At 45.6% G+C, this 26,963-nt stretch overlaps 1 protein-coding gene across 1 annotated transcript in view; it reads left to right on the top strand.

Moving 5' to 3' along the window:
* The window catches only part of COQ8A (coenzyme Q8A), a 53,222-nt gene extending 30,737 nt beyond the window's left edge, over window positions 1-22,485 (top strand). The window contains 12 exon segments of the mRNA XM_032798239.2: window positions 283-409; window positions 4,437-4,450; window positions 6,543-6,587; window positions 6,590-6,603; window positions 7,863-8,003; window positions 11,365-11,446; window positions 13,437-13,530; window positions 14,851-14,992; window positions 17,533-17,640; window positions 18,991-19,056; window positions 20,253-20,339; window positions 21,073-22,485. Of these exon segments, the coding sequence (XP_032654130.1) occupies window positions 283-409; window positions 4,437-4,450; window positions 6,543-6,587; window positions 6,590-6,603; window positions 7,863-8,003; window positions 11,365-11,446; window positions 13,437-13,530; window positions 14,851-14,992; window positions 17,533-17,640; window positions 18,991-19,056; window positions 20,253-20,339; window positions 21,073-21,366 (1,214 nt within the window). The 3' untranslated portion in view covers window positions 21,367-22,485.
* The last annotated feature ends 4,478 nt before the right edge of the window (window positions 22,486-26,963 follow it).

Raw genomic sequence — 26,963 nt, 5'->3', positions numbered from 1 at the left:
CAATACAACCAGTTGATACAATTGCTTACTTTTGGGGGTTCAGACCCCCTGTTCTCCCCTCATGGTGTCTGGACCCTGACTGTCACACATGCCTCAAAGCTGCCTCTCTGAGGAGTTCTGGGAATGGCCTTATGCTGGATGGAGGATAAATGGGTATGTTGATTTCTTGAGAGAAGGGGGTGTAGGGTAAAATAGGATGATGTGGTGGGGTGAGGTCATTGTTGGCACAGTCCATCACACTGGGATCCATAAAGCATTTTTAATCTCTCTTACCGTCCTCAGGAAAGAAAGCAGTTATGGATTCCAGCCCCTTTCTGTCAGAGGCCAATGCAGAAAGGATTGTGAGAACTCTGTGCAAAGTGCGGGGAGCTGCACTGAAGCTAGGACAGATGTTGAGCATTCAAGGTAAGTAACAGGTCTCTGGTGTTTCTCAGCTTTTATTTAGTGAACTCAGCTGGGGCAATCCACTTACTGTAGTGAGGGTGGGAAGGATGTGAAGTCATTGCTAATAAGAGAGACTGGACATCAAGATCGATTAACAAGCCAGCAGCACAGCAAACTGTCCTCAGCAAGTCAAATGGCTTCCTGTGAATGGTGACAGGTTAACTGAGCGGTTCCCTCATAGGGGAATGAAGATTACAAAATTGCACAATTGACTCTGATTAGTTCAGTTCCATGTGGTTTCCTGAAGTGGCAGGGAATGTGGGTGTTGGACCCTTCTCTGTACACACATCCATCCTCCTCTCACAATGTTTATATTGTAAATGTGCATTGAGTCCCATATAGAGTGCCAAACTCCAGTAACTACCTGAAGCCTAGTTAGACCTTCTGCAGTTGGCCTGAAATAAGATGGCCCTATACCATGAGGCTGAGTGAAAGCAAAAATCAAATCCTGAAACTTAACACAAGTGTTACAGACTGAGTTTGGTCAAATTGAACAAGTAAAACCTACTTGCCAGAGGGAGAAGGCAAGTGAGAGCACAGTCCTGTAATCAACACAAGCCTTTAAAGTCTGCCTCCAAACCCTTGTTCTGTGCAAAGGTACAGATTGTGCTGTCTAGTGCAGTGATGGTTTGTGTAGTTCTGCCTGGCTTGTTCACATGGTTCACTGGCCTGTGAACTCTCCTGGTGGTGAGAGACTGCTGCCGATGGTGACCCCAAACCTAGTTGGGTGTAGTAGAGAAATCTGAATTCCCATCATGGCAAGAGTGATTTGAAAAGTGAATGTTCCACCACCTGGCTAATGTGGTGTCTGGAAAACGGTCTTCGTTTTGCTGCAGCGGTGAGTGTGTCCTCATTTAACTTCTCTCCATGTACCAAATGCCTGGTGCCCTCCTCCAAACCCTTTATTTTGCTCTGTATCTTCCGGCATATTCACATGTACATCTGCTATATTGAAGCTGGGTAGTTCTGGGTGACTGGATTGGTCATGAAGCCACAGATTTTCACCATGAGATCAGTTTCTCGGAACATATTCTATTCAAAATCTGTCTCAGAGCAGTGCTGACAAGCCAAAGGGGGTAAGAGTCTTGTTGATTGTTTCTAGAAGAACAGTATCCTTAGGGTTAAAATATGGAAAAGTGGGAACTGAATTGGTGGGACAATAGAACCTTTCATTTTCTGTTTACCAGTCAGTTTAGATTGTAGACTGTGCTCAGATCATCTCTGAGGAATCTACTTGGGGAGAATATTTGGTAGCAGTGGGTTCTTCAATTTTGGGCAGACAAAGGCATAATGATATCTGTGGCTGGAAGTTAAAGGTAGACAAATTCAAACTATCAATAAGCTCTACATTTTAAGTGCAGGTAATTAAACATTGGAAGAGTTTTTTTCCTAGGGAATCGGACAGTTCTGTCACTTGATGTCTTATTTGGACAGATCCACAGTTGTAGCAGCTTTGGTTTAAATTGACAGCAGTCCCTAAAAGGCTTATCTTGCTATCTTAATATCAGTTTTAAAAAATACAGTAGTAACGTTCCTTATAAAGGTATTTTAACTGGTATTTACTCTATGCTGTAAAGACAGCGCCAGAATCTGAATGAGTGGTGCTTGTATGTTAATTCTCAGTAGTGACAAAACAAAGCTTGGAAAAAATTACAGATTCAATTTAAACCTCTAGAATCTTTTTCCCCAAAGGGAAAGGCTCTGAGTTAACTGAAATGAATCAGTTAAAATCAGCTGGAAACAAAATTGAGGATGTCCTTCTGACTGAATAAACTAGAGAGATTCTGATGGCTCCTAATATGAAGCCACTTGACTGGTCAGTTTTATGCTGCAGCTTGAACTTTCCAGATGTTGACTTGCATGGTTAATATATAGAGATATACCTATCTCACAGAACTGGAAGAGACCCTGAAAGGTCATCGAGTCCAGCCCTCTGCCTTCACTAGCAGGACCAAGTACTGATTTTTGCCCCAGATTCCTAGGTGGCCCCCTCAAGGATTGGTTGTGAATTCAGTGCTCAAACCACAGAGCTATCCTTCCCCAAAAGAGAGCTGGATACTTTGCATGACTAGTAATATAGCAAGACCAGAGTCATTTCCCCAAAGAGCTCCCAATCTGTAGAGCCAAAACAATAGAAAGATGATGTGGTTACTCAGTAAGGTCATGGGCAATTCCAGAGTGCTGAATTATATGTTGTGTTTGTATTAAATAGGTGACTTGCTTGTGAAAGAATTAGTGTTAGGAGAGATTTGAACAGAAAGGGTAATGGCTTGGGGAAGGTTCTGGGGAACAAGGCTACCTGCAGTCGGAGAAGGGAACCCTGTGCTGCAGTGTCCTTGCGTCTTTCAGGCGGTGGCCTGAAGAGGAGCTCTGTATAGCTCAAAAGCTTGTCTCTCACCAACAGAAGTTGGTCCAATAAAAGCTATGATCTCACCTACCTTGTCTCTCTACAGGTTCCTTCTCAGTTGGGCTTTTCTAGTACATCAGTGAGCCATAAGCTCGTACAAAACCACTGGAGGCTTTTTAAAAAAACAACAAAAGGGTGAAGACATGGCTAACAAAGCCAGCTGAGAGGTGGCGGTTCCTCCTGGGCTTTTCCTTTGCCTGACCTTTACCTTCCAGAAATGCCAGGGGAGATTTTAAAGGGCCTCTGAACAGTGCACAGGCTGACAGGGGAGACAAGTGGTGCTAAATGGAATCAATTTTTATAGAGTGGCTCATTCTGAGCTCTTATCTGCAGCAGTTGATTGTTTTTTGCAGGCTGCCATATGTTTTCAGTTGCCTCACCCTCAGGAAACCCACTACCTTGCTTCTGTGGTTTGTTGCCCAACAAAGCCAGATGTGTGGAGAGGTGCCAGGATGGAAATGGAGTAAGGAATGGTGTCTTCCTCCTCAACCTCTGCTCTAGTGCATTTTTCAGGAAGAATTCTTTAGCCCTTCACCTTGTGCAGCCTGTGATCCAAATGTCCAGAGCTGAACGAGCCTTGATTCAATGCATAGTCCTGAAGCCAGATTACTTGCCGGAGGGGATACACTTTAAATATTTTGTATGTTAGCATGAGTTGCAGTGGTCAAGTGCTTAGTCATTGGTCTGTGTGCACTCTGAAATCATGGGGACAAGGGAGAACAGGTGCTGACTACCAGATCTGAGGAGCAGAAGCACTCTGGATTTTCTCTCTCTTTCCTGCCTTCTAATATGAGTGTTAAACTTTTACTAGTTGACTTAATTATTGTCTTCAATACTTGTGGGCAGTGTAGTCGTAGCCATATCTGTTGCAGAAGAGCTCAAAAGCTTGTCTCGCCAACAGAAGCTGGTCCAATAAAAGGTATTACCTCATCCACCTTGTCATCTTTCTAATATTTATAGACCTTCAGGCATTTTAATGGTAGGTTTTCTCCACCTCACCTCTTGTATGATGTGGTTGCTATATTGTTACTCTGGGGGGAAAATAGGGCTGCAGTAACTTTGTTGCTGACAATGGTAGCAAAATGTAGGTGCCACCATCCTGTGATGGATCTGTTTCTTGGGCTGGCTACTGAGATAATCAGAACTAGTGCAATTCCTGCCACCTTGTGGTCTGGCAAGGTCACATGTATGGGATACTCTGCCTTTTTTCCTTGGTGTGTGTGTGTGTGTTTTTTTTGTTTTTTTGTTTCCCCAGGAAGGCATTGGTTATCGCCAGGAGAATAGCTTGCATTTGGTGTGTCTTGGTATACCACGCTTGTTTAAATCTCCTGGCCCTGGTTTTAGAAGTTGGCTGAGTTAGCAGGAGCTGTTAGATTGAGGTGCGCGTGCACATGTGTTAATGAGTACCTTGGGACCATATTCACCACAAGCACACGTGCGTGCATTGAAGTCAGTGAGATTGGAGCTGCTTCTGCCAAGGGTGAATTTGTCTTCCAGCCTACATTGCTGGTCTTTACAGTTGCATTGTTTAGCTTCTGGACAATCTCATAAGTTCACCACTTAGGGGCTTAGCCTTGTTCAGCAGCACATTTGTTGCACATCATGATCCTTTTCTCTGCAGTATTGCTGACTTCACTGCTGGAACTGTGGAGGGCAACAAAATGATTAAGGGGCTGGAGCACATGACCTATGAGGAGAGGCTGAGGGAACTGGGATTGTTTAGTCTGCAAAAGAGAAGAATGAGGGGGGATTTGATAGCTGCTTTCAACTACGCCTTGGCCTCCTAAACCCGGGGTTGTGAGTTCAGTCCTTCAGCAGGCCATTTAGGGATCTGGGGCAAAAATCAGTACTTGGTCCTGCTAGTGAAGGCAGGGGGCTGGACTCAGTGACCTTTCAGCGTCCCTTCCAGCTCTGAGATAGTATGCCTCAAATTATTATTATGTACCTGAAAGGGGATTTCAAAGAGGATGGATCTAGACTGTTCTCAGTAGTACCTGATGAGACTATTACTCCTTGTTCTGTCAAGTTGCAATGGGGGAGGTTTAGGTTGGATATTAGGAAAAACTTTTTCCTTAGGAGGGTGGTGAAGCACTGGAATGGGTTACCCGGGGAGATGGTAGAATGTCCTTCCTTAGAGGTTTTTAAGGTCCGGCTTGACACAGCCCTGGCTGGGATGATTTAGTTGGGAATTGGTCCTGCTTTGAGCAGAGGGCTGGACTAGATGACCTTCTGAGGTCCCATCCAACCCTGATATTCTATTATTCGATTCTATGATTGCTCTGCAGTCATATCGGAGCTGGCATCTTTGTTGTGCTGCTACCACAAGACAGTGGCTATCAAGCAACCTCAGCTAAAACATATTTATTTACAAATGTACAAATTTTTTTGCATTTCTTGGACATAAGTAATGGTGATGAAACTAATGAACTAAAAGTACATGTTGCATGTCCAGCTCTCTCCAGGCATACAGCTGCTGGGAACAGTATCAGTTATATGATGAACCACTGTCCTCTTACTCTGCAGACATCTCAGGAGATGCAGGGATTATTTGGTACAGCATCTGATAAAGTGTTAGCTAGATTCTTATCTTGAGTACCTTCTTCCCAAGAGAGTGCATGCTAGTGACAAAGATAGAATCTCATTTCTCAGCCAAATTTGTGTTCTTGGGTGCGACTGGGTATTAATCTTGGACTCTCTACAGGATTATGTGTAATATCAGCTAGAATTTAGATTGTACACTTGTGTATAGTGATTGTATCTGTATACAATGTGTACTAATTTTGGATATGTAGGGGACAGACCTGTGCAGTATTTGTGTTTAAATGCATTTCATTGTTTGGATTTATCCTACCACATTCTTAGTGATGTGCAGCACCACAAATAATTCTCCCTGCATTCTGTGCGCAGGATGCACAGAACTCTGATGTTCCATCGGAATCTTAGTGAACAGAGCAGACTAACATTGGAAACATAGTAGAATATAGTGTGTGCCAAGAGATTTTTTCTTAAAGTGTTTATGCTTCAGTTTGACTGTGATGGGGAGGGTGTGTGGAAAAGTACAGTACTGATCAGTTTCTTTGTGTAGCCATGTTCATAGAATCGATATCAGGGGTTGGAAGGGACCTCAGGAGGTCATCGTCAACCCCTCTCAAAGCAGGACAATCCCCAGACAGATTTTTGCCCCAGATCTCTAAATGGCTCCCTCAAGGTGAACTACAACCCTGGTTTAGCAGGTCAGTGCTCAAACACACTGAGCTATCCCTCTCCAATGTTGCAGCACAGTCATGTCACTCTGTTCTGGTCTGGAGGGATGGGGACAAATGCAAGCTGTGTTGTCCAGCTCTTCTGTCCCAACCATCCTTTGCTCCTGCCTCTTCTCTTCCCAGGATATTGTACAGGTGGTCTTTTCTTTTGGTTACCAATTCCCAAATGTAATGCTCTGTGTGGAGAGTCTAGAATGGTTTTTTTCGACGTTGGAAGAATTTTGCATCATAATGCTGACAGATAATTTGGCTTGGCTTCATTACCTAGCAGTACCCTGAAGAGTTGTAATGACAAGAGAGGGCTTGGGTACAGAGACCTAGTGGGTCCATATGCTCATTGTCATTAGACATGTTATAAGTTGGAGTTTCTGTGTGTGTTTGCTCTTTTAACCAGTTGTACTTCCTCCTGGCGATACGCCTTCATCAACCTCATCTCAGAAGATTTTGGGTGTCGCAGAGTGCAGACTTCATGCCATAAAGCAAATGATGGTGAGGAATATTCTGTCCTACTACAGGGGGAGAGGGTGTGTAGGTATGAATAAACACACCCTGTTACTTGCCCAGTGAAGGCAAGGGTTGGTATTTTTAGAGTACTCTTTCAGTAATATTTTGACTTTATAAGACATGGTGCAGCTAGTGGAGCTGAAAGGTTTTACAAACTTGATTAAGTGAGTTTTATTTCAGTAACTTAAACCCATCACGGAAATTCAGTACTGTGCTGAGTATTTCTGTATTAGTGTGAGTCCCTCCTCCCCCTCTCTCCCCAAGCTAGGGTGATGTAACTGGGGCTGTTGATTACATTACATTTTTCCATTTGTATGCTTTTTTTTCTTCGCTTCGTTTTCCAGCTTCCTAATCAGGAGTGGGTTAAATTGCCAAAGTTCTAAGTTCCATTTTCAAAAGTGACTCATGTTAAGCCCATGGGAAAGTCATGGTTGAAAGTTGAAATATCAATATGGCAAACTGAGATTTTAGCTTATAATTTTCAAGGTGAAATTCACCTTTTCAAGCGGGTCAAAATGAGTAATGAGTTTTTTTGCCATTCCCTTTTTTTTTTTTTTTTTTTAAACTATAAAGAATACTAAAGGGAATTGAGGCAGTTTAACCCATAAGAATAGTTTGTTCCCCATAAGATTCTGACCCAAGTAAGTTTCCACACGTGTTTGGAGTGGAAAGTGAAATAACAGGTTGACAGTGTATCAAAATGCTGTTAAGAGCAGATTACAAGTACTTTTCTATATCCTGCACCTCCCTAGAGCAATTTTCTGCCATGTGCCTGTGTTGCTTTTGTTCAGACTGGCAGCATGGTAGGAATGATGAACAATGATGATAAAGAGGGAATATCCCCTTGCCCTCGTCTCCCCCTCCCCCCTCTTTTTCTGGAAAATGGTGAAAAACAAGAAGATAAAAGGCCTTGATACCCTGATGATAACCAACTCCTTCTGTAGCTGTGTTTTTGTTTTAAGATCTTGGCCCTCTACTGCATTGCATGTCTCTGTAGATTGAGCATGACTATGCCTGTTTGGTTTGAGCCTGAATTTTACTGAATTTATTTGGGGATAGCCTGTGGTATGTCTCTGGCTAGATTTGAAGTGGCTACAGAGGGAAGATGATCTAGAAAGCACAGGGGCTTTCAGACTCTGAGGGTCTCTGGACCTTGCCAGGCATCTCAGAGGAACTGGGTGGTTTCCATCGGCTCAGATCCTAGCTTTCCTTTATCCTGATTTTTTTTTTTTTTGTGTCGCTAGAAAACTTTGAATGACGACCTTGGTCCCAACTGGAGGGATAAACTGGAGTTCTTTGAAGAGCGTCCCTTTGCTGCGGCTTCCATTGGCCAGGTTCACCTGGCACGCTTAAAGAATGGTAAAGAAGTTGCCATGAAGATCCAGGTGGGTTTGCCGTTTCTCTTGGCTCTAAGATGGGCACCATGAACTCCTGTTTAGGCCCTAAATCCCCTCCAGCTCCATTTCCCTCTACACAGACTTATCATATTTACTATAGAAAGAGGGGTTTGAAGTGTTATATGAATAACATGCATGCCCAGGGCTGTGCTAATTAGGCGCAAGCACTTTTGCGCCCCTGTGTGAGTGCAGGATTTATGTTGTCCACATATTTCTTTGATTCCCCACAGAAAAAATGACTTCTGAGGGGAGGCAAAGGGAAGCCTCGAGCGGTCGCTTTCTCCTCCCCGGCAGCACAAAGCAGCCAGTGGAGATGTAAATCAGTGTGCTGGATGGGTGTGCAAGTGATTGAATATGAGAGAGCAAGCCAGGGGGACAGTCTATTGCAGTGCACCTGGTGTGGAGGGACTCTGTCCCCTCAGGCAGAGCATAATGTAGTAGCCTGCCTGCTTAGTTGTTCCCATTGGGAACATTTCACTAACAACATTCTTAGTGAATTCTTGCAGGAGCATAAAACAAGTGTAAAAGTTTTAAGGCTCCTTTACATTGCCAGAGTGGTGTAAAGGAGCCTTATTGTAAATGACAGTATGGCCATGTAAATGCTTATGGTGCTTTAGTGATTAGAACTGGTCTAAATTTTTGGACTGAAAATTTTTCCTATCAAAATGTGGTTCGGTAGTTGTTTACTATTGACCTTCCTGAAGATGGTCAGGAGCCAATATAAATTGAATTTGATTCTCCAGCCGTCAGTTGCCTCTGATGTAATACTGAGCATATGGCTGTGTATATTTGTTGACTAATAACTAGAAATAAAGGGTCAATACTAGCTACATTACTATTAGACAAAGGGAAGTTGGGGATTTCCTCAAATGCTCCCCACTCCCATTCTCCACCCATTGTATTGTAGTTTAAATAAATTACCAAAATAATTGAAACTGGCGTGATTGTTTTGGTGTTTTGACTAATAAAATATGCAGAATTTTGCAGAATTCCCCTGGAGTAAAGCACAGAGTATTGCAAGGACAGGTTCCAGGGTTTAAACCAGTCTCTCTAGCTATTTAGGGATTAGGATGAGATCTTCATAAGGGACAGACTAGCTCACTTCAATCTGTTGTGGGTGGTTTTTTTGGACCTTCCTCTGAGGAATGTGGTTCTGGCTGCTATCAGACAGAACACTGGATTAGTGGGCCGGGGGTCTGATCTGAAATGATGGTTCGTATGTTCCTAATAGCATATAGGACAGTTGAAGATTAGATCAGAATTCAAATTTTATGTGACTTTCCCCATGAAAAGAGTCCTCCTGACTAGTGCCCAGTGGCTGTTTTAAAAATCTTTGACTTGTTGTGGGAGCCTGGTTGTGAGTCGGATTTGAACTGGCAGGCCCTCAGCCACGTAGCAGCTTTGATGCATTTGAACAGTGTCTGTCTGAACAATACATGACATTGTTTACCAACGCACAATAAAACGGCCAGTAATTAAAACAGTCAACAGGGGCAACACAAACTGTGTGTGTTCAAACTGGTTTCAATGTTTACACAGATTTGATGCTTCTAATATAAATGAAGTCTGTCAGTGTCGTACATTTGTAATCTAGATCAGTGGTTTTCAAACTTCGGGTCGCAACCCAGTACTGGGTTGCAGAATGCAAGGCACTGGGTTGCACCCAGGGACCTTGGTGGTTGGCCAGGAAAAACTAGTAGTCCCTACCTATTTTGACACTGTGCTGTGCCCCGGAAGGGGCCAGCAGCAGGTCCAGCTCCTAGGCAGGGGGGCCATGGGGCGCCGCATGCTCCCCCGAGCACTGGCTCCGCACTCCCGTTGGCCAGTTCCCAGCCCATGGGAGCTAGGGGGTGTGGTGCCTGCGGGCGAGAGCCACGTGGAACCGCTTTGGCACCTCCAGCCTAGGAGCCGGACCTGCCTTGGGCGCAGCACCAGAACAGGCATGAAACCTGCTTCTGCACCCCAGCTGCGCCACTGTCGGCCGGAGGTAAGCCTACTCTCCAATCCTCTGTCCCAGTCCTGAGCCCCCCCAAACCCAGAGTCCCCTCCTGCACCACAAATCCCTCATCCCTGACCCCAGCACCCCAGAGCCTGCACTCCCAGCCCAGATCCCTGACCTCCTCTCACACCCCAACCCCTTGTTCCCAGCCCCACCTCTGCACCTCAACCCTCTGCCTGAGCCCTCTCTTACACTCCAAACCCCTCGTTCCCAGCCCCACCTCTGCACCTCAACCCTCTGCCTGAGCCCTCTCTTACACTCCAAACCCCTCATCCCCAGCCAGAACCCTCATCCCCCCCACACCCCAACTCTCTGCCCTAGCCTCTCCCACACCCCGCAGCCAGAGCCCTCAACCCCCTGCCCCAGCCTTGAGCCCTCATCCCCAGCTCTGTTGGGTCGTGGGCATCAATAATTTTCTTGAACTGGTTGTCAGAAAAAAGTTTGAAAACCACTGATCTAGATGAGCTAAATGTCTTGTTGATACAGATCTTAAGGCATGTGTGCAGGTCTTATGCTTCCCTCTGTGATCTATGTCTCCACCTAGGTTGTTCGTTTGTGGGCTCCTTTTGTAAGCAGGAGATATTTCGTGGATGCTGGCTGGCTTAGACGATTCGTGATGTGACCTGGAGCCTTTCATTTCTAGGGCATCTGTTTGAATTCAGGCCAAGTTAATAGTGATGGAAGGTTACCATCATGGTGTCATTTCAACTCCCAGTTGACAGGTGTTCAGATCACAAAAACAGTGTAGAATTGGCTCCCTTCTTGACAGTCCTGTGTAGAGAAGTGAAGTATTGAACAGGTGAGGAAACTGATCCAACCTCTTGCCAGTTCAGGGTTGGAGCACGTTGGCACACAGGGCAGGTTACGTTACCCTGCTGCTCTCCATGCAGTTCTGTTCTGTGGATAAATAACAGGCTTCAGTCTCCAGGGCAGTCAGTCTGCCGTGTCTCAGCAGTGATAGTGAAGTGAGAGTCTGGTATCTCATGAGCATTTATTTCTCTTGAGATCTCTACGTCAGAAAGTCATAACCGGTCATTTTACTTGCAGGGAGATTAGGGTAGAATCTAACATCTCTCTGAGGTTTGTTCTGTTGCCCATCGTCATATATCTGAACACCTTCCAGGTAATAGATATACATAGTGAGGTCCATAGTGGAAAACTTAATCATTGGGTCTTCTCTCTTGTGGTGTTATAGGAAGCTCTGCTTGGGTGTATTTTTGAGGTGGGAAGTATTGGTGGATATTGTAAGTGATATTCTGGTTATGGTAGAGAATCCTGCAGTAGCCTAAAGGTGCCCTAATCCTGGAATGGTCTGTTTTCACTGATGTCCTTGCCCTTCTTCCCCTGCAGTACCCTGGTGTAGCCCAGAGCATCAATAGCGATGTTAGCAATCTGATGACTGTCCTGAGCATGAGCAACATTCTCCCAGAAGGTAAAGTAACCGGCATGCTGGCTGAAGCCTTCCAGGGTAGAAACATCCTGCAGGATCCCGTGAGGCAAGGTTGAGAGGAGGAGGGATGATTCAGACACCTACTTGTACCTCTCCTTGGTTACGTAGCCACCTCCTTAACAATCAGCATCTGTGCTGGGCCTCTTTGTATCGCCTCTCCCCACCACCTGTTCAGTGCTGCACCATCATAAACATATTGGATCTTGGGCTACTCCAGACCCATGTCTAGTCGTTGTGGTTGGCACAGCTAAGATCTTAGTCATGCAGGCCTATGGTTTAGAACCCTGCAGTCTGACCCAAACTCAGTGGGACCCAACTACAAATGCCTGGTCTGGGTCAGGTGGGAAAAGAACCAGGAGTTTTTGGGCTTGGGTTGGCTCTCCTCCTACTGTCTGTGGGGAGGTGTCACAGTGTGAATGCAGTACAGCAGAAGGCGGTGGGTATCAGGAGCAGAGCATGCATCTGCTGTTGCTCTGACCTCACAAACTGGAGGTGGTGGCAGTGGCAGTGACTCAGATTCACAGGGGAAGGGTTGAGTTCGATTGAAAAACGAGTCAACCTGATTGAGTCCGTGGCATGGCTAAAAACTAGGTCTGAGTAGACCTCTAGGATAGTAACCCCAAAAAAGACTCAGCTGACCTTCATGTCACTTTCTTCCAGCATCCTAAACTGATTGTGAGTGGGAACAAACTCTTCATTTAAGGAGGTGACCTTCCTAGGTCCCTTATGCCAAAAACAGACCCCGTGGAACCCTTTGGAAACCTAGTGCTCCCACAATCAGAGCCTTAGCCAAAGAGGCAGATCATGTAAAAGAGAACATTCCGTCAAGCTTTTTCTGGGTGGGCTATGGCATGTGGTACTCTTAGTCTCTGGACACAAATTTTTCATTCTCCAGAGAAACTGCTGATCTAGACTAGGCAGCAGCAGCACCTGGGAGGACGACTCCATGTGGAAATGCTGCGTGCTCCAGAAGAGAGCGCTGCATGCCCATGTGGAACAAGCATGAGTCATTTCACTAGCATAAGCACAGGGAACTCTCCCTCTGCCCAGCTTTCCTGGTGTGGAATCTCTGCCTGATGGGTCTGTTTTGTCATTAACACTTCAATAATCATATCTATTTGGCTGGGGAGCCCCATGTAGAAACCATCCTGTGGAGGGGTGGGGGTGTCTGGGTCGGGAGTGGGATGTGAGATCAATAGGGAGTGTACAAGGCCACTCCTTTCTCTGCCTGTTTGTGCAGAGGGGACCTGCTGGGACTCTTGCCTGGCTTGAGCAGTGCCTGAGCGAACTTGCTTCTGGTGACTTCCTGTGCTGGTGTGTGCACAGCGTGGACATTGGCTTATGGAGTGTCTCTTTAATGCCTATTATTTGCCATCACAAATCCCAGTGTTCAGCAAAATCCATTCTCTTCTTTGTGTCCTACAACTGTATTCATTCCCTGCTCTCTCCAGCTATGGAGGTGAAGATGGCAGGGAAGAAAACAATCCTGGTCAGACCCTTCCCCTGACCTGAAATACAGATGTGTAATCCCCGACAAGGGCATATGTATTTCTCTCCCCCATCTCCACCTTTGCAGTAGTTGGAGAGCTGGGTGGGATTCTGTACATGCTGCCACTAAGTGTATTGGAAAGGGCTGCTGCTGGGTGAGAGGAATTATCCCATTGGGCACCTGGGGAATTGGATCCTGCATATGTGGCCCCCAGTTCAATCCCAGCCCTCGCTGGCCTGGTGGACACAAGTTGCTTTTTGTGATCAGAGACTGAGGAATGACAGTGAACCAAACTTGGTTACTGTGATTAAGCATGGAATCAGAAATGTGAGCCGCCTGGGGAGGCTGCATTGCCTTAGCTCCAAGCTATTTGCCTTGCAAGTTCTTTTCTCCGCCAGTGGCTTGCTTCTTGTTGAACCACTAAGCATTTCCTACGCCTGATACTGCCTAAAGATCTTCTTCCTTCTGCAATTCTGTTTCTAGGTCTGTTTCATGAGCACATGATTGAAGTTTTGAGCAGAGAATTGGCCATGGAGTGTGATTACAAGAGAGAAGCTGCCTGTGCTAAGAAATTCAAGTGCGTTCACAGTGGTGCCTTCTGACGCTTCTCCCCTTGGTGCATGATATTGGGAGGAGGGACCCCATTATTTAAATCCTGGTGCTAGGGGTTCTGCAGTGGCATTGACTCCCAGAAGTTCTTGGGCGTGCATGCCCCGGGGGCAGGTGATGTGTGGGCATGGGGGGGAAGGGTAGTTCTTTAGAACTGCAGGAGTGTAAAATGCTCCCAATCATGCCCAGTGGAGCTCCCTGCTTCTGGAGCTGGTTTTATTGGTTGGACACCCAATGGTGCCCATCTAGGAGCAAGGCAAAGCAGCTGCTGCTCTCTCTCATCCAGGGCACAATTGATGAAACTGCCTGTTTGGCCACCTGGGGAGGGGTCCTGCCAGCTGTTGAGGCAGGACTGAATTGCTCTTTTGTCTGCTGGGCACTCTTGGCCTGGTGGTAGGAATGCACGCGTATTCTTTGGTGACACTGTAAATGTCTCCCTTCAGACTTCTCAGCCCATTCAGGTGACTGATGCTCACAGCACAGCTCTGCTTCCCTTGTCTCCACCTGCCCCGCTGTGGAGTGCACTCACTGTGAGCGCAGCCTGGCTGTTTTGTGTGGGGAAAAGATGGGAGACAAGCTCCTCTTCCCCTTGGTCCTCTGCTTTGTCCCTGGGCATAGCTGCTGTCTGGCTCTGCCATGTACGCTGCACTTGCCAAGGGGACCGTCTGAGCTTATTGGGGCAGAGGTAACTAGGAAGCTTGTGCCCTCATGACAATGTCATCTGGTTCTTTCTAAAAATTGCCCCTGCATTCCCTGCTCTCTTTAGTCCCTGTGCCTACTTGGTACCCCTGCAGGGGGGCACCCTCTCCAGGTACCCTGCGGCGCTACACATATGCTCTCCTGTTGGGGGGAAGTTCCTTGTAGCAAGATTCTTCCATCCCGAGTGGCAGCAGGTGTCACCCTTACTGTCTTCACTGCCAGCCTTGCTTCTGCATGCAGTCTGAACTCTGTCAGGCAGAGGAAAGGGAACTTGGTGTGTCCCCCATTTCCAGGGAGCTCTGAGCATTTCTAGTAACCACAGTCCTGACTGGGATTAGATGGAGTCTCCCTTCAGAGCCATCAGTGGCTTGAACCAGCTGGAGTGGTTTCTGCTGCTGAATGTGAGGGATTCCTCTCTCCCTATGTCACATTGCAGGAGCTGGGGACCCCAGGCGGTGCCAGTACAGGGCATTTGTGTGACCTGTAGGCAGCTGGTCTGTGCTTGTAAGGAGACTTTTTTTTTGTATTTGCAACACTGCAGAAGTGACTGCCTCCTTGGGATCTCCTAACCCTTTCCTTGCTGCCCCAGGGAGCTGTTGAAGGATCACCCTTTCTTTTACGTGCCTGATGTAGTGGATGAGCTGTGCAGCCAGCATGTCCTGACCACGGATCTGGTGTCTGGGTTCCCGCTGGACCAAGCAGAAGGATTGAGCCAGGAAATCCGGAATGAGGTATTACCCCTCACTTATGTGGCTGGGTGTGCAGTGAGGGAGCCGTGTTTGCTTGGTTACTGTCTTGGAGCCTTCCTTTGTGACAGTGACTTGATCACTACAAATTGCAAGTTGGAGGGAGAGCTGCTAGGGCAGGGGAACACTGACTCTTTCTGTGGTCTCTTGAGAGAGGCAGCTCTGGATTATAATTGTTGAGCTTTTATGGATTGTAACGGTGATTCTGGCAAGTTCTGTGATTGAGTTTAGACCTTGTAAGCATGCATTATTACCAAGAATGGTCATTCTCTCTGGGCTGGGGGGAGTAAATGGCAGTGGAGCTTTGATTGTCCAAGGAGATGTCTGTGAGCATGTCCTGTCCCCCCAGCTCTTTTAGACTTTCTGCTGTGCTGTGTATCACTATACAGTTGAAGCACCATGCTGTACTGCTACCCTAATAAGAAGCAGCCCCTCTTCCCTACCTCTCAAGGGGCGGAGCTGACCTTGGGAGAGGTTCCCAGCTTGTTGAGAGGGGCTCTTTGCCTGCAGTTGCTCTCTTGAAACAAGAGCACAAAAATGTGTCTCTTCCCATTGCATTAGCAGTCAAATATAGCTTCCCCTGCTGGATTGGCTTGTGTAGCACAAGGGTATTACAAAAGTACCTCTCAGTAAACAAGCAGAAGGGAGGGGAAGTGAGGGATGTGAAGGTATCAGTGCTGAATATAGCAAGGGATGGAGAGTTACAGCAAGGCAGGCAGCTCTGGCTGCTGCTCAGTTAGCAGAAATAACTGCCCTGGTATTTGGACTGAGTTGTTTATGGGCTGGTGTGAGCTATCAGCTGTTGGCAGGTCACTGAGGAAGTGCACAGAGTATGTTCCCATAGATAAACAGATCCCAGCAACACACTGTACTTGGAGCTGTGCCAGATCCAGTTGCCTATGACCTCTGGGCTGTTTGGTCGTTCTTGAACTTGTCATTTGTGATAATGTGGCTGCTTGTGTGTTTGGTGATGGTTTTTTAATAGCTCACCTGACAACAAAGCATTTCCCACTTACAAAGGGAGATGATGTGGGGTCTGTCCCTTACTCTCCACAGTGTCCAAGTGGCTGACTTAGCCCATGTCCTCCTGGCCCAAATGTGACTGACTTGCACCAGTTTTGGCTTGTGTTCAGTGTTGCAGTGTTACCCTTGGATGGGGTGTTTAAAACCAGTTGCCTTTTATCCAACACTGGACAATAGCTGGGTGGAAGCTAAAGATTTTTCAGAATGAAATTGCCTCTTTATATTAAAAAAAAAAAAAAAAATCATGTAGCATTTGAGAGCAAGATCCCTTCTATAGGTTTTTTGAGCAATTGTATAGAAAACTTTATATTGCAGCATTCTGCGTAAGGTTCATAATGCTGATCGATAGTCTTGTTCTTTATTACTTCCTTAGGTTTTTAAGGATAACTTCTCTAGAGCCCTGTTACATTTCTGTAGAACTTTGTTGATTTTATCCTGACTAAGCTCTACAGGATTCTTTCACAAAGGTGAACTATAATTGCTGCTCCACTGGCCTCCCCAGTCTCTGCACTGTTGGATCTCTTTGCATTGTGAAGAGCTCCCCTTGCTGACACCAGGGAGAGACTTACTGTGAAAGACCATAAATCCTGTAAAAGCTGGGCAGGCCAGCAGAACTGAAAGGGACTGTGTATTCAAGTACCTGCAGTGATGCGCTCCTGCTCTCTCTGGTGCCCCCCCTTCCATTTGATGTCCCCTGGAGACTGCAACTGCAGTCTGCAACTACAACTTAGCAAACTTCCTTCTAATCAGCAAGGAAAGAATGTATAGATATTGTGTGTGCTGCGTCTTGAACAAGAGGAGTGTATCTCACCACATGTGGACTGGCAGGGGGCTGATGCTAACCTCCAGATAGCCAGCAAGTCCATACAGTTGGCACTAGTGTAGAATTTGCATCGAGGTTCTCTGGTTCCAGCAGTTAGCAAGGGATCACCATACCTGTGGAAAACGAGGCCTTCCTTTCATTGTCTCCTATGGAGCTGTTCTGACTGGGAGCAGCTTGGGGGGGATAGATGCTCATGCTGAATTTTCCATAACTTTATTAAAAGCTTCACTTTCTAGGAAAAAACGGGGCCCAAGTAGACAACAGGGGCCTAGTCATGTGTTGGGCATGTATGTGTGCACAAGCCACCTTTGGCTCTGAAAGCACAGTCATCAGCATTTGAGGGAGATGAGAAATTGCCATGAGGAGTGAGCGGTAATGGGGTCTCTATTGTCTTGTCAGTTGTCCAGCTGCTAGTGTTAAGCGAGACATGTAGCATGTGGTTCTGCAGCAGCTTCCTGCACAGAACTGCCACTGGTGGCTTGAGGTCAGTGGGTGTTCTGTGTCTGGGGGAGAATAGGTCAGATGAATCTCAGCACACTGTTACTCCCTCAGCACCTGGCCAGCATGTTGATGTAGTTTCTGTGTGCTTAAATCTGGGGCGGGTGATGTGTCTAACACTTTGATAGCCGTGACTTGCTGCTTTCCTCACCTATTTTCTCTCTCCATTGTGCTTCCAAAGATCTGCTCCAACATCCTGATTCTGTGCCTGCGGGAGCTGTTTGAGTTCAGGTTCATGCAGACTGATCCAAACTGGTCTAACTTCTTCTATGACCCACAGCTGCACAAGGTAAGCCCAGCAACCAGCTAGTCCTATAGTAGTCAGGAATTTTTGTTTGACACTTGCCCACCCCCAAAGCTAAATAGTCTCTTATTGTGCCTCTTTCATAGAACCTTCTGTTTCAGACCCAAAGTAGGCAGGGGCTGTGGTGCCATAGTGGGTTATCTATCAAAGAGGGCTGAGAGGTCTTCACAACACTGCAGTCTGTTGGGAGAACAAGTAGGCTTATTTCAGTGACCTCTAGAGAGCAGAGACCCTGGCCTTTGGGTATATTGTGTGAAGCAATGTTGTACCATACTCCTCAGTAGCAATATGCTTATGCTGGAGGCTAAGGCTTTCTAGTGGGAGGAGGGAGTAAGATCTTAGGTACTCCAGTTCCATTGACCACTGTCTTCTGAAAATGAAACTTCCAGTCACTGTAGGCAGAGCTGCCAGCAGAACCAGCTGTCTTGCCAGCACCCTCAGAAGACCTTTGCATGGGCAGGGCACCAGCTTGTACATGTCCTCCAGCTTCATTACAAACAAGGAAGCATAATGGGAGATATCAAATGATGTCTCATTTTGCTTGCTTAAAGGGCTGAGAATGAACTTTGGTGCTATCCAGCCATGCTGATGAAATCAGCCTCTTTCTTCATTCCTCATCAATTGATGGTGGGAGGAGAATGGGTCCCTTTTACCCTGGTTGCCCACCTGCTCTGCCCTGTATCCAAGACCAGTCTAAGACTCTGGGTCTGTTCTGACTTTACTGAAATCTGACCCTGAAAAATCTCAACCATGCGTATTTTCTACCATAAGAACAGTTAAGATATTGTTGAGTAAGGGACACCTCACTCAAATGCTTGCCATTTGTGCTATGCTAAACATATTGATGTCTAGTGAGGTGATCCTGTCTGGTCAGAATTTCTTTCCTCATGCTCCAGGGTTCTGGCTGCTGTATATATTTGTGCCGTTGTCAGGTAGGTTTGGAAATGGCATTGGTGCTATTGATGTCTAGGAAATCTTGGACTTGAAGCAAGATTCTTTGCTGATGTGCTCCAGAGCAGAATCCATTGGTGTGGGAGCTACAAACCCATCATATCATAGATAGTGCCTCCTCTGCTGTCTGAGCATATGTATGTGCCTAGGAATGACTCTCTAATGTGTCATATGCTATGAAATATGTTACTGGGTTTAATGTTGCCAATCCTCCCTCCTTACTGGTTAGTTAAGTGGAAATTCAGATGCTTTAGAAGGACCTCCAGCCCCAGGTGACTTGTGACAATTGAGCTAAATGAAACCACTGCCGTAGGCTTCCCATGCCTGGCTGCGCTCTTTTGCAGTGGTTTCTACTGTAATGCAGAAGGGTTTATCCATATCCAGGTGGCCCTACTGGACTTCGGCGCAAGTCGTGGGTTTGGCGAGGACTTCACTGACCTCTACATTGAGGTGAGGACTCCTGCTGCACGTGCTGCCTTGCTACGCTAGGGAGAACCATGCCACTTGCACAGCCCTGCTTAACTCGGGTCTCAAGATCTTGCATGTTTGAGGCGCACTTCTGTTTGCAGCTGAATCTGCTCCTGGGAGGAAACCCGGCCTGGGGCACGTTGAAGGAGATCATGCCACAGCTTTGCCTCCTTCTCTTAGATTCACCTGTATCCCTCACAAACCCGCTGCTATCCCAGTTACCCTGTTGTAAGTTTACATCACAAACAAGGAGACATGAGGCTGCTGCTCTATAAAGGTCTGACTCCTGTCCTGGGTTTCCCCTGTGTAACTCCACTCTACTGGGATGTCTTGAAGAGTGGAATTTGGTCCTACATATTTCAGTGAGGAACTAACACCTCCCCCATCCCTATTACTTCGTGCTCCCTCCACTCTTAGAGTCTTGTCTCGCCCCAGTGGGGCACAGGGAACCTACAATTGGTTGCTGCAGTTGAGCTGCTGTCCTGCTGTGTAATAGTTATGTGATAAGGACTTGGCTGCCACAGTGACTTCTCTCCTGAAGTTCCAGTCTCTTTCATTGACTCAACATGTACAAACCTTACTGTAGCGAACTGAAATATTGCTCTCTGAGTAGTAGTGCTTATCTTAATGGCCGTGGTACCTTTTTGCCTGCTGGGAATTCAGCGATATGGTTGAAATGCATGGATGTGGAGCATTTCATACTCTGCTCATCTCCTGTAACTTCAGCCTGCTTATAAATTGGGTGATAAAGCCAATTAATATCACTAAGCCACTTTAATTACATGTCCATTCCTTTATCAGAGTACTGAATTCTGTACTTCATAAAATAAGTTCAAATACCTGGGGCTTGCCATCTCTTCGAAAACTGCTGGTGCCCCTAGCAAATTTGGTTCTTGAGTTCCACAGGAAGCAGGGCCACTTGTTCTGTGGGCCACTGAGTTCAATCCTGCTAGGAAAGGCTTCTTTGCAGCAGATGCGTTTATGCAACTAATTCTGAAACTGGTCATTTTCCAGATTGGTGCCATGCAATCCACAAAGCAGTTGGGGGAGGGGCAAGGAAAAGTGTGAACCTAATCAGGCTGCTTGATAGCAAATGCTGCTGCAATTGCTTAGTAGCATAAAGGCGTGTTGGATGCAAGACTCCTGTCTCCTTGTTTGATGATGTTCTTCCTATTCAGGTAATAAAGGCGGCTGCAGATCAGGACAGAGAGACAGTTTTGAGGAAGTCAATAGAAATGAAATTCCTTACTGGTTATGAAGTCAAGGTATGGAATGGAATCCTCCCCATTTATTGCTGGCTGGGTGCAGAGCTCTTTAAGTGCCTTGGGTCTGATGTTCTGTGGATCCTGTAATAGGGAGAAGCTAGTGACAATCTGTGAAAGCTGCACTCTTGTGGTTGGCAGCGGGAAGGAAAGGATGCAGGATTTCTGTGACACAGCTAAGTCAGCCTCTCTTCAAATCGAGCTAGAAATTAGAAAAACCACAGCATTGGCTGTAGCCAGGATGTATTTTATCCAAGCTTCTCCCTTCACTTCCTTTGCTGCAGCAAAGCCACCTTTGTGTTTTATATCTATGCAGCACGGGCTTTGATGAGAGCCCTACACACATGCCAAAGCAGAGTAAGAATCTGTATCCCTTTCCCCAGGGCATGAATACACCTGTAAATATTGTCCTTCATGCACAACTCTCATTCCTCCTGGTGACTCCCTCCCATTATCCCAGCTGAATCCTCCATGTTGCACAGTCTCTTGAGTTCTCGTAACTCAGTGGCCAAAAGTCTCCTGTGAGACTCTAATACAGCTGTAAGTGAGCCACTGTAGAGTTTCTCCGGGTCTCTGGGCTGGAGACTGGACTTTACCTCGGGCAGGGCACCACCTTTTCCTTGCCTACGGCTGAGCACTAGCCCCCTGGTCTTTTCCTCTTTTCCTCTATGTGTTAAAAGCAGCTGGTACTGGAGTCATCCTTGTGTGTTATTGACTCCTTTTTGTTTTTGGGCAGGAGATGGAAAATGCCCACTTAGAAGCTGTTCTCATCCTGGGAGAGGCTTTTGCATCTGAGGAGCCATTTGACTTCGGCACCCAGAGCACCACAGAAAAGATCCATGGTTTGATCCCGGTCATGTTGAAGCATCGACTTGTCCCTCCGCCAGAGGAGACCTACTCGCTCCACCGGAAGATGGGGGGCTCTTTCCTCATATGCTCCAAACTGAAGGCCAAAATCGCCTGCAAAAACATGTTCCAGGAGGCCTATAGCAAATACTGGAGCAAGAGGGCCAAGGAGCAGGAGCAGTAGTGAAGATGAACTAATAAGTGTCTGATTCTTAAGGCCCAATCCTACTGTATCTAGCAAAGAGCAATGTAGTCTGTCACACATTCTCATCTCGAGATGTAGCAGCCTGTGTGCTGGAAGTTCAATGTTTGTTTCACAAGGACAAAGTCTTTCTTTAACACAGCATCTGTTCTAGACTCTGCCATTAGACTCCCATGGCTTACAGGAATTGTCCTCCTGAGGTGGTGGGGCTTAGTCTGCTGTGTTCTTCCACACTGTTCAAAGCACCAGCCAGCTATCTCTAGTGCATTTTTAATATTGATGGTGACTGCATACTGTGGTTGGGTTTTTATCATGTGTTGGGCAGGGTTGAGAGGAGAGTTAGAGAGAACAAAACCAGGACTAGTTTATATTGAAATCTGTTTATAATTCTCAGAAAATCATAAAAAAAAAAAACCCCAAAAACACTTCCCTCACCCCTTTCTTTTTGTTAAGGTGGAATTTGAATGGCTTTCATACTGTGAATTATAGAATAACATACCTGGTAACCTAGAACAGACCTGTCTTGTAAGATGAATGGTGGCCGTCAGAGACGCCTGGGTTTTACTGACAAGGATATCATGTAAGATGTGTACACATAGGATGACATTTTATGCCTTCTGCCTCCCTTTCTGTCTTTGGCTTGCAGGCTAAAACTATCTGATGCAGGGAGTGCCAAAATTTATATTTAAACATATCCACAGAGAACTCCTGCTCAGAAAGTCAGTTTTTTAATTTTGAGTTGAATGTATAAACAAAGGAGCTGTGCATAAGCACAAATAATGGGAATCTTCCCTATCTGGTATGCATCAGCTCCCCTGATGGCCAGAGCCCTGACACTTCTTGGCTTGTTAGAGTCCCAGCAAAGAAATTAGTCTCTTTGCCTTCCTGTGCCCTCCAGTGCAGAGTTTGAGGGAAGTGGGAAATGTTCTCTTATCCTCTTATGGGCATTTCAAGCTTTTGCTGAAATGTGTATTACATGTCTATAGTCAAATGCACAGTTTTAAAGAATTGGAGTCAGACTAGCAAACTTAACTTGTTAGGGTTTTGTACAATTCTTGTATCTGTATGACTTACTGATTTCAATAAAAAAGTGCTTGTGCAGAGGGCTTCTGCCTGCAGTTACTCCATCTCCTCTGCTTCCCATGACCAGGGTAGAAGAATAGCAAGTGGTAACATGCAACCAGATAGACTCTTTTACAGTATGAATAGAAGAAACGGGGCTTGAAGGAGAAGGGTCAGAGAACGTCTTCCAGTATTTCTTCCATCCTTTCCTGGAAGGGAAATGTCACTTTGCAAAAGAATCACTTCTGTCAGTGCCTATTTCAGTCTCCATGGCCTGGGAATAGATTTGAATGTCACTTCATTATGAGCCTCTTGGAGTGGACACATTCCATCCTTCCTCCCCAAACTCATGGAGGAAAAACTTCCCCTTGCATTAATGCTTTAACTAAAGTCAGTAGTGCAGTTCTACTGTGTCTGGATGGTACTGGGTGCTGAAAGGGAATTACTTCCCAGCAGGATCAAATGGAGTAGGCTCAACAGCTGTCAGCTCATTGGTCTGCCCAGGATGGGAAAAGGCAGTGCATGAATGTGTTTTTTAGACTTTTAATACACTCAGCTGACTGTTAAACAGAATTTAGCATGTCTGCTAGTACTTTACGAATTCTTTTAGTGCCTGTAAACATGAAGATGGAATATGCCAAGTCCCTCAGTTTTGCACTTATCCAGCCTTCTGTAATCTGGTAAGTGTACAAAGTTGACCTCTCCTGCAGACTATAAAAAAAAAAAAAAATAGTATGTAGGAATTAAACTCCTATTTGTGTCTAATTTAACCTTTTTTTCCAAGCTCATGGACAAAACACGGAACTTGCTCCACATGAAAGTTATAGCCTGCTTGATTTAAAAAAAAGTGATAAACCAGCAAGTTTAGAGAACATGCTAGAAAAGTGTAAATCTTACTGATTCTATTGTCTACTGGCTAGTGCAATAATCTTCCTGTACACAGGCCAACAGTGATTAACCCCTGCACACTGATATAAACAAGACAGGCTTTTACTCTAGTTCTGTAGCATGCAGTACTTTTTCTTTCATCACTGATGGCAGCTGCCCTATGTACAGAACAGAGTTCCTACCATAGCCTTCTGTACCCTTGATCTCCAAAACTCTCTTCTTGACTATCTGAATTTACTGTGTTGCTACGCTTCTGGTTTGCTGAAGTGTCAGTTGTAGGTGGTAATGTGTAGAGAGGGGGAGAATTTTTAATTACTGAAGGCTTTAAAGCTCATGGAAGTCGAGACCTGGCTCTTCTAATATCAGTGGAAGTGAAATATTTAGATGTTGAAGGCTTATGTTAGCATTAAAAAGTGGACAAGGAACTAGGACCAGGTGACCTTGTAGAGGAGATTGTTTACAGCAACATGCAAGCAATACAACGAGAGCTAGTGTATTCAGATTATGTGGTGAATTGGCTCAAAAGTCATAACTTGGTTAAAGGGGTTTTCAACATATTGGTAAGTAGCATTCAGAATGGAGAGTTTGATCAGATTCTTGTACTTGCGACTGTAATTAGGGACCTATTGTTTATTACTGCATGTAATGCTGGAGGTACTCACGTCTAGCTTAGAGCAAAGACAGTGTCTTCTGTGGGATACCTGGGCTAGGATAAGGTCAGTGGGTTTGTTAGAAGAGAATGTAGGATTCACCTTAAGGATAAATGCCAGTAGAAGGTGAAGCATGGCTTTGTTGCAGCACTGGTGATCAGAGCTCAGGCTCTAGCCCTCCTGGCCTCATATATAGGCTCAAAGCAAGGCTTTGTAACTACTCAAGTCCCACAGTGCCATCATGGGATTATATATCGAGGCTGTTGTAGCACAATGCACTGGAAAACCCTCTTGACATAAGGGTGACCTAGTGTTCATGCCTCAGTATCACATAGTGCCCTGTCTTCAAGCCCTGGCCAGAAGAAAGTCCAGGCTATTTTATACTAATGTAGAATTTGTATTGGTGTCTCTCACTGTAGTTTAGCTAGCAAAGGTGCTCAAAATATGGGAATTAGGTCAAGGACGTGAAAGCATCTGCTCTTGAGCAGACAGTTTGCAACCTCTGAGAACCTCTTCTCCAGGAAACAGCACCTCTGTTTCTTTGCTATAAACTTGAAACGGTTGAGATTTGCTTTCCCTTTAAAGACAGCTTTCAGGGAGAAGAGTGGAGGCCAAACCATCAAGGTCAGGCCTTGCCTGTGGCACCTGAAGTCCAGCCTGTCCGTTCATAGATGCCACCATAAGCTCAAGCCAGGACATCGGTAGCAGGGGTTCCCCAGTGCTGAAGAGCCAAGCAGCTAGCATGAAGTCAAAGCACAGCGGTCCTGCTCTTTTTGCTTTTCCATTGTCCAGTTCCCTTGAATCTGTATAGCCCTTCATCCTACCGTAGGGCACCTACAGCTGTGGGGGAAGGGAGTAAAGCTATGAGCCTACTATAGTTTGTGCTAGGGTATTGGGGAAAAAGAGGCTTTTTCAGATAGAGGACCATTAGCCAAGAGTGAAGACTAGACAGGGCATACATGAAGCTAAGCCTACAGGATCAAACTCACACAGGTTATGGAATGGCCCACTGACAACAATTGTTCTGATTAAGGTAGAACTTGATGGAGGAAGACTGTGGGTGTCAGGGCTCTGAAATGAAATTTAATAAAGACAAATACAAACTACTACACTTAAGAAGGAAAAATTAAATGCCTCACTACAGAATGGGGACTAACTGACTAGCTGCTACTGCTGAAAGGATTGGGGATTATTAAAGTGGATAACAAATTGCACAGGAGTCAATGTGATGTGAAAAAGGCAAATTATTCTAGAGTGTATTCTTAGGAATGTTGTATGTAAGATATGGGAGATAATTGTCCCACCTACTTGGCACTGGTGAGGCCTCAGCTGAAGGACTACATCCAGTTCCAGAGGCCATTCTTTAGGAAAGATGTGGACAAATTGGAGCGAGGTTAGAAGGGAACAACAAAAATAAAAGGTTTAGAAAGCCCGACCTATGAGGAAAAGTTAAAAAACTTGGGTATGTTTAGTCTTCAGAAAAGAGTGAGAAGGTAAGATGTCAACTATATTAAGGGCTCTTTTAGAGAGGACAGCGATCAGTTGTTCCCCGTGTCTACTGAAAATAGGACAGGAAGTAATGGGCTTAATTTTCAGCAAGGGAGACTTAGCTATTATGAAAAATGTTCTCATTACACAGGTAATTCAGGTTGGGAATGGGGATGCCACAACCATTTTTGGAAGCCTATCACTGGAGGCTAAGAACAGGTTCAAGAAACACCTGTCAGGCATGGTTTAGGCATGGTTATGTGGTCATGCCTCAGAACAGTGTCATGGACTTGATGAATTCCTGAGGTCCCTTTGTGCCCTACAGAGGCTTTAGCCACCTCACTAATGAACTGTGTGCAGGTGACCTCATTTCTGGGAGACACCCAGTAGGTACAGGTTTACTTAATCCATCCCAGGACTTCGCTGGAGGCATAGATCAGCATCTCAGTACCTGCCCTAGGCCAGGGAAGCCAAATTCAGTATGAATCCTGGTCATGTGCCACCTGAGGTACTGTTGTGCATATGTTCAAGGACTGGACTCTGAGGTTACTGTCAAGATAGGAATACAAGTGTTTAGTCTCCAACCTCCACTAAGAACAGATTAGAGCCAACAGGCTCTCGGTGACGATGCTGGACTCTGAGGATTAGCCCAAGGGCTTAATACCAACTTAGTTGCATAGGAATATGGAATCAAGCATCCTTGAGAAAAAGGACAGACCTGGTGGGCTGAATGACAAATTTACAGCTTTGTTTGAGATGAAGCTCTACAAGAGGCAAATGCCCCATAGTACATGCAGCTCAGAAAAATAGAACCCCCTCTCCCTGTTTCCAGGAGCATGCCAGTTGCCCCACTGTGACTGTCCAGGACATCTCACTGAAAAGCAAGGAAGTTGGTGACTGACTACTGATGGAAACAGAGGTTTAATTACAGTGGAACAGACTGAACTAATCAAAAAGCTCAGGGGAGCTGTAGCTGATGGCATTTAATGTCCTGAAGTGAAAGGTGGCCAAAGTTCAGCAGAACTGAACTCTAGCAGTGAGTGTGAATGTCTAAAAGAGGTGGTGGCAGCTGTAAAAAGATCTTCATCTGTGTATGTCAATATCACTTAGTTAAGGGCAGGTTTACCTGATGATTATACTCACCAGGAATACAAGATTCCTCCCCTTTTCCAAAAGATTAACAGAGGGAGAGGATGGGGAAAAAACCACAAAACATCAGTATTTCTAACAGTTCTGTTTTTATTGCAGTACATCAAAGTAGGTTAATATTAAGTGTTACCAACATAAAATATTGGTGTCAAGTCATTTATTACATTGTTGACTGTTCCACCTTAAATATTTCTGTGCAAAAGAACCTACATCATTCTGTAGCAGAGAATCTCTTACAATGTCCCCTACCACAGTGAGGGCATAATAAAATAGTGAGAAGAGGCAAAAAGCAATATCTTTTCCCCCCACGCACACTTGTCAGCTCTTATACTCTAAAATAAA

The sequence above is a fragment of the Chelonoidis abingdonii genome, chromosome 3 (genome assembly GCF_003597395.2).
Source record: "Chelonoidis abingdonii isolate Lonesome George chromosome 3, CheloAbing_2.0, whole genome shotgun sequence".
NCBI lineage: Eukaryota > Metazoa > Chordata > Testudines > Testudinidae > Chelonoidis > Chelonoidis abingdonii.
The sequence above is the reverse complement of the archived record's forward strand: the minus strand, read 5'-3'. Positions and strand labels throughout refer to the sequence as shown.